The following is an 8061-nucleotide window of genomic DNA, read 5'->3' as shown; positions in this document are numbered from 1 at the left end:
TTTGTCGGACTAGTTTGACTTGAGGGTCCATCGCTAAACGATGACACAAGAAATCAGGGTCAATTCCCGGCATATCCGAGGCAGACCACGCGAATGCGTCTAGATGCCTGCCTATCACCTTGGCGATCTGATCCTGCGTCTCACCATCTAACGTCTTTCCCAACTTAAAAGTTTTGCCGTTGATCTCCCTTTCGAGCCAATCTCCAACTGGCCGAGGCCTCTTCTCGCTAGCGAGCAATGCTTTCACAATGCTTGACTCCCTGGCGGTCTCCGGGCAGTTTTCCTCCTCCTCTACTTGAGCGTCGCTCTCAGACCTCGCCTCGACATCCTCCATGGTCACGTCGCCCTTGGTGGTTGCCTCTAACGCCACATCCATAACTACGTCGCCCTCGGCGGCCCCCTCTGAGGCTGCATCCACAACTCGTTGGTTTTTATGCTCAGTCTCTGCACCAAGAGGTGGTGTTGTGGTCACATGGCACACCGATCGCCTATTCTTGAGGCTGTTTTCGTATCATTTCTTCGCCTCCTCTTGGTCGGATCGGATGGTGACGATCACCCCTTCCATTGAAGGTAATTTGACCTTCATGTGTCTCGTGGAGGGTACAACTCCTATCCTATTGAGTGTTGGCCTTCCCAATAGGATATTATATGCTGAGGGGGCGTTCACGACAAGGTATATGATTTTCTCCGTGCGCGAAGCAGCCCCATCCGTGAACGTCGTTCTTAACTCAATGTATCCCCTGACTTCGACTTGATCACCCGCAAAACCGTATAAGCAGCCCCCATATGGCCTCAGCTGGTCTGTAGGTAACTGTAGCCTTTCGAAGGTCGGCCAGAACATCACATCTGCCGAGCTTCCTTGGTCGACCAAGACCCGATGAACCGTCCTCCCTGCCGTAACAAGCGAGATCACAATGGGATCGTTGTCGTGCGGCACAACACCTCTGAGGTCTTCCTTAGTGAACGTGATGTCCACATCGGGCGAGTGGTCCTCAAAAACTTCCACTGACATCACGGACCTTGCATACCTTTTACGCTGTGACGCAGTACACCCGCCATCCGAGAATCCTCCAGCTATGGTGTGGATTTCGCCGAGAACGGGCGCCTCGTGCTGCTGTCCTTCACTGCCCTCCGGTTGCGAGCCTGACGATCGTCCCGCTTGCTTCTTCATCAGGTAATCCTTCAGGAAACCATTCTTCACGAGCTCATCCAACTGATAGCCAAGCGCCAAGCAGTTGTCAATATGGTGCCCGAATGCTTCGTGGAATTCGCACCATGATTCCTTGCGAGGTCCCAGCACCCTGTCAGATTTTACCGGTGGCCTCAACCTGTCGGCTATGCTGGGCACCGCAATCAGATCTTTGAGTTCCATCACAAAGTTGTGCCTCGGTGGCCTGCTTCTTTCTCTTTCTTCCTCCACTCGACCCTTAGGTTGGGTCCTTCGTGGCTCGTAAGCGCGCTTCCTGTCTAAGTGTTTTCTTTCTGTGACGGCTTGGTGAACCCGAACGGGTTGCGTGCGTATCTGTGCCTTGGGACGCGCTGGCGCAGCGGTTGCGCACTTCTCGTACGTTTCACCTTCCGAGGCAATATGCTCTACCGCCTGTCGCCTTATTTCGACGAAGGTTTTAGGGCGACTGCGATTAAGCGTTTTACTGAAAGATCCGGGACGCACCCCCTTCCTGAATGCGTACACAATCATGGGTTCCTCCTTGGTGCCTACCTTCACTACCTGTGCCCTGAAGCGACTTATGTATTCTTTTAGGGTTTCGCCTTGGAACTGCTTGACGTCGAAAAGATCGTACGAGACTGGGGCGGGAGTTCTGTTGGTCAGATACTGCTCTCTAAATAGTTGTGAAAGTTGGGCGAAGGACGTGATGTGACCCTCTGGGAGGCTGATAAACCAATCCATAGCCATCCCCATTAAGGTGCTCATAAAGAGTTTGCACCTAACGACGTCTAAACCGCCTACCAGCAACATCTGTGTGTGGAATGCCTTGAGGTGTGCTTCAGGATCCTCCACTCCCGTGAAGGTCGCTTTGGGTCCCGTGAACGTGTTGGGAATTGCTGTCTCCAAGATTGCTTGTGAAAATGGCGTTGTGAATTCCCTGGGTGGGGATGTAGCCTCCGGCTCGTCTCTGCCACGCCATCTATGGCGTAACTCCTCGTTGGTGCGGTGGAGTTCGTCACTTCTTGTTTGAGAGGCTGTCAGGTCCGCCTGCATGCGTTCCTGTTCCACATTCGAGGCTGCCACTGCGTCTTGCAGCCCGTGCACCATGCCCATGAGTTGCTGTAGGGTCATCTCTTCACTCCTAGCGCGTGCTGGTCGGGTGGTCATGGCTCTCTGGGAATCCTCTCGACTTATCCGAGTGTTGGAAACTAGAACTGAAAGCTTGTGTGGTGGAACCAATGTTTATATCGGCCCCACGGTGGGCGCCAGATGTTCCCGCCGGTTGACCTGGGTCGTCTTTACGAGTGGCTTCTAATCACGAGCTAGAGCACCTTTGTTCTATCTTGTATATGAGTACCTGAAAAAGAAGAACAAATGGGCGCCCTCGCGGCCGTTTGCACTCCGACGCTCAAGTCAGCTAGCGAGAAACACCAAAGTGACTAGAAACTGTATAATAATCTCAATAACTGGAACTGTGTGGCTAAACTGTGTGGCCCTAATTGCCTTGTGCTCACAGCTGGGTGCGCCGTCAAGAACAACTAGGGACTACTGTTCTGAGTAACTTTATGAGAACTAGGCTAAAACTCATGTAACTGTGAAAGCGTACCTCACTAGGGCTTCTTCGTGCCCTTTATATAGGTGGAAACTAGGGTTTACCTTCGTACTGCTGCTATAATCTAGGGTTCCTTGGAGAAGGTCCTTGCGCCGCTATTCTTAGGATCTTAGCGTATCTGGCCCATGGACTTCCCTTATCTGGAGTGCAATGAATAACCTTGCGGCCGCTTGGGCTCTAACTTGAGCGTTGTATCTCTCGTGCGATCATGCTATTAGGTGCCCTAATTAATCACGTGTCATGCATGCAGCCTTCCTTGGAGATCTTTTATGAGCACGTGGGCATTGCCACGTGCCTCCTTTGATCGTTTATTCTGTGCAGAGGGTCCCACAGTGCCGCCACCCAACTTAGGGTTACTCCACCGTGTGGGCCCCCCTTTCTGTGAAATACTCATGTCATGCGGGTTGACTCTTCGGGCGATGTCCGCTTAGGCGATGTCTTACTTAGGCGATATCTTGCTAGGCGATGTCTTGCTTAGGCGATGTCTTGCTTAGGCGATGCCTTCCTCTCGGGCGGTGACACGTCTCGGCGATAACCGATTACGTATACTGCAGAACGCCGCTTCTACACGCGGCGACTACGTTGACTTCTTGACCACCTACCCTTCTCTTGTCCACGTCATCATACCTGATGACCCGACCGGTACACATAAAGATGAAAAACAAGATATAGTGAGGATGATATGCAATTGCAGAATTGAAATGGCCACAAGGTAAACATCAATGGTGGACATGGCCTCCCAAATGATGCACCATACTCATGATTATGAGTGAAACCCAAAAGCAACAAATAAGAGAACTAAGAGACAAGAAGATAAAATGGAATGGAGAAAATGGATGGAAATGGAATGAGAAAACTTATGGTGGTGGGTGAGAAATGTCACGCCACTTGGAGGGTGGCTTTGCTCCAAGATGAGTGTGTTGGCCACCACTTGAGAGCTTCCCAAATCACTCGAGATAAGATCTGAAACCACAATGCAATTCATGCACATTTAATTTGTCTTTCATGGTATTATAATTCATTTGAAAGGACCATACTCAAACGGTAATGGGTTCAAGATGAACTACATATGAAAAAGATTTCCACTGTCATTCTAAGATACTTAAGTCTTGTTGAAATATTTGTCATCTCAATGACATTCTCATGCTTATTACGAGAACCATCAAATTTCATGGTAGTTATGGTACTCATTAATGTCTCAGCAAGAGACTTATCTGTAGTTTGGAAGCGCTCTTCCACAAATCTCATAATTTTTTTTGCACTATCAGTTTTGGGAAGAGCATACTTAATATTACTTGTTATGCTCATTCACATAAATATCAGGCTAAGTTTGTTTGACCATTTTCAAGCCCTATAATGAGCTTTCTCTTAAATTTTGCTACCATTAGTAATAGTAACAGGTTTTTTAACTTCAAAGGCCAAGTCAAGATCCAACACACTTAAGTAAAACTGGACTTGTTCACTCCAATAAAAATAAAATCAATCCACTAAAGAATGAAACAGACTTAGCATGCGAATGTAAAGACACATGAACAAATACTTCAATTAACACATGCTTATCATTAAAACTTTGAGTCATAAACTAAACATACAATATAGATTCATATAACAAACAAACATTCTATGCATACTAATGTTCTCCTTTAGGTGATACATTAATACACAAAACATAATGATGCTAATAATATTAACATTATTTAATAGGACATACACATTAACTAGAAATACTTGTTATCTTTGGATATACAAATAAAACAAATAACATATACTCGCTATCAACAATCATATCCGTTAATTATAAGGACAACTAATCAACCTTTGGGTGATCAAAAAATGCCTTATAATAATGAATTTCAATTAACTTATAAACCAATAATTTAGATCCACTCTATAGGTAATTGAAATAAATTTCATCACTAATTTGGAAATAAATAAAACATGAAGATTTGATCAATTTGGCGATTACAAATCTATCATACAATTAATTCCATAAATAATATCATTCATGAACAAAATATACAAATATATATTTATGCCATTACTTTTATTTATCACTAGTGGGCACACAGGCGCTCTCGCGTATGTGTATCCGCATTTTTTATTTTTTCATTTATATATATTTATATTTAATATTAAAATTTAAAAAAAAATGTTATTATGATTTTTACATAATGATGATGATAATGTCATTTTTTAAACATAATGTATTATAAATTTATATTGTTAATATAAGTGTGTGATCGAATGAACGAATAATATCATAATATGTATACATAACATGTGAGTGATCAATCATGTAACATAGTAATTAATACATTTGGTTATGACAATCACCTTTTTATTTATAACATAATGTATTATAAATTTATATTGTTAATACACTCGCGCCTGTGTATCTGGATTTTTTATGTTTTTATTTTTATTATTATTATATGTATATTGATATTTATTTAAATGAAATATAGATTTATATGTATTCATATTTTTTAATTTTTTTCATAAACTTATGTGTATCTATATTCTATAATATTTGACAATGTATTTGTATTTTATAGTATTTGACAATATTTGTGTATCTGTATTATTTGACAACACTCCACTTATGTAGATACATATAAATTTATGAAAATAAAAATATAGATAGAGATATTGTCACACTTGTGTTTTCACGAATTTTATAATATTTATGTTAAAAATCATATTGAAAAATTAAAATTATTAATAAATCAGTTTGATTTGAAAAAAAAAAATCAAATCAAATCAAATTAAATAATATGTACACTGTTAATAAAATCAAATATAAAAACTGATTATTCAATTTAGTTTTTATTTTAATTAAATATAAAATTTAATTAAATTAATAATATTTTAAAATTCAGTTTCACACCAAACATTGGATGGACACTAATAATTAAGATGAAGCGTTGATTCAATTTTTTTTTGTTTTACCTATTTATTTATTCTATATTTTACTGATTTAGGCATTAGTATATATGAGAAAAAAAGAAGGTTCATTAGTGTCTTTATTTTAATTATTATTAGTATATGTTGGTTCTTGTTATTAATAGGATTTAGAAAAAACATGAGTTTAGTCCTATACAACTTACGCTTTAAAACATTAATTTAGTCCTCATCTTATAATACAAAATATTAAAAAATAACTAATCATAATTAACCAGTTAAAAATTTTTAAAAAAAATAATGTTTACAAAGATATATCTTTAATGACATAATAAAAGTAATTTCTCTTAGCGAGTAATATTTTATTTTTCATTTTTCACTGGAATTAAGTTGCAAATGAATCATTCATCATTAAATCTACCATTGCTTAGGAAATTGGTATTGGTATAAAGTCCTTGACGATAATAGAATTGGAACTTTAATGCTCCATCATTGATCACCATTTACCTTTAAGTTGCAAATGAATCATTCATCATTAAATCTATCTCACACAAAGTACTTTACATTCCCCTTAAGCCAAAAATTTAGTAAGATAAGTGCAATGTACTAAGATAAAAAAAAAACAAAAAAACCACATGTCTCCAACCACAGTACCAACAACATGGCATGATTATATATAGTTATTGTGCATAATGTATTTCTTTATTTTAGTGAATATTTAAAACATATAAATTTTTAACAAAATAATAATATGTAAAAGTAAAAGTGAATCTACTTTACACCATAAAATGGAAAGACTAATCTCGGTAATATTGGTAGCATGTCCATTTCCATTGTAAATGTTGTTGTGATTCTACAAACAACTTTTTCGCCCAAACATCTTCATCTCAATTTGGTCAATTTGGCTTCCATCATGACTCGCTGCAATCAAGGTCTTTTCAAACATTGAAAAGCAAGTAACTACAATGACCACACACCAAATTAGTTACAACAAACAAATTCACCTCTCACGATATAAACAATATTAAAATTGCAGTCACAGAAGGAAGGAATGAATAGGGTGCAGACATTGTTTTGTGTTGAGAAGAGTTGGTATAATAAACTTAAAAGATTGAAGGAGAAGTAAAAGTATGAGCGGAAAGTGACGAAACAAAATGAAGAACACAACAACATATCTTTATCTTAAAAGCATAAAGCTCTAATCCAGTCCACCCATAAACCCCATTTTTGGTATGTACACAATTTAAAACAGAAAAAGCTACCAAAGCGGTCATGTTGTTACTATAGTAAATACTTATACAATAGTAATAGAAAACCAAGATCTCTATAATCCCAATTGTAAAACCAACAAAGCAATTATCAAGCACAGCGACATAAAAAAAAAACTTTGCAATAAAAGAGTAAACCTTGAGAGAAAGATCTTACGGGATGAGAGGAACCAATTCAAAGCTTCAAGGCCTCACCAATGGCCTTATTGACCGAAGAGGCAAGGCACCCCTCGATCCTTCCCAAATACTCAAAGAAAAAATAATTAATGTATTACAAAAAAAGATCACATTTTCTTGTAAGGGAGACACGTGAAGCTACCTGATACTCATTGGTGGGATTGGAGGGTGCAAGGATAAAAAGCGACCAATGCTTCTTCCTGTTCCTTATTCTTTTTTTTTTCAACACTTCCTTCTTATCTTCTTTGTTATTTTCTCTAATATTTTTTTTCTCTCCGAATTTGAATAGTTACTCCCATTATTTATGCAAGTGATCTTGAAAATAAACTCTGATTTTGAAAATAAACTCCCTTTCTTTATGTAACTGAATTTGAAAATAAACTTCCTTTCTTTATGTAACTGATTTTGAAAATAAACCATCTTTTTCAATTCATAACCACTCCTCCACATCTTTTTCAATTCATAACCACTCCTCCACCTTTCTTTCAATTCATAATTGTTCCTCCACATCTCTTTCAATTCAAAACCGCTTTTCCACATCTCTTTCAATTCAAAACCGCCCCACTACGTATACCAAATATTGTAGAAAAAATAAAAAATGACACAATGACCATAATACAATAATAAAATTAAATATTAATATAAGGATAAAATGAGAAAAAAAATTAAGAACAGTTAAGAGGGGAATAAGAAATGACACTATGACCATAATACAATAATAAAATTAAATATTAATATAAGGATAAAATGGGGAAAAAAATTAAGAGCGGTTAAGAGGGGAATCCCCTTTATATATAGGTATAGATAACATTTCCCTCTTGCATGAAAATAAAATTCATGAGTTGTAGTGCAGTGGAAGATTTCATGGTTTTAGTTTGAAATAAATTCATAATGCAACGGAAATAAAGGGATAAATTAAACCTTATGTATCCTCA

The 8061-nt window shown here is 38.4% G+C and overlaps 1 protein-coding gene across 1 annotated transcript; it reads right to left on the bottom strand.

Annotated features, from left to right (window-relative positions):
• Window positions 1–511: 511 nt before the first annotated feature.
• Window positions 512–2335, bottom strand: LOC137814775 (uncharacterized). Its single transcript, XM_068617680.1, has one exon. It carries the CDS (start codon window positions 2333–2335, stop codon window positions 512–514), a length of 1824 nt encoding a protein of 607 aa, XP_068473781.1.
• Between the last annotated feature and the right edge of the window lie 5726 nt (window positions 2336–8061).

Source organism: Phaseolus vulgaris, chromosome 10 (assembly GCF_000499845.2).
Source record: "Phaseolus vulgaris cultivar G19833 chromosome 10, P. vulgaris v2.0, whole genome shotgun sequence".
In the NCBI taxonomy this organism is placed as follows: Eukaryota; Viridiplantae; Streptophyta; class Magnoliopsida; order Fabales; family Fabaceae; genus Phaseolus; species Phaseolus vulgaris.
The sequence above is the reverse complement of the archived record's forward strand: the minus strand, read 5'-3'. Positions and strand labels throughout refer to the sequence as shown.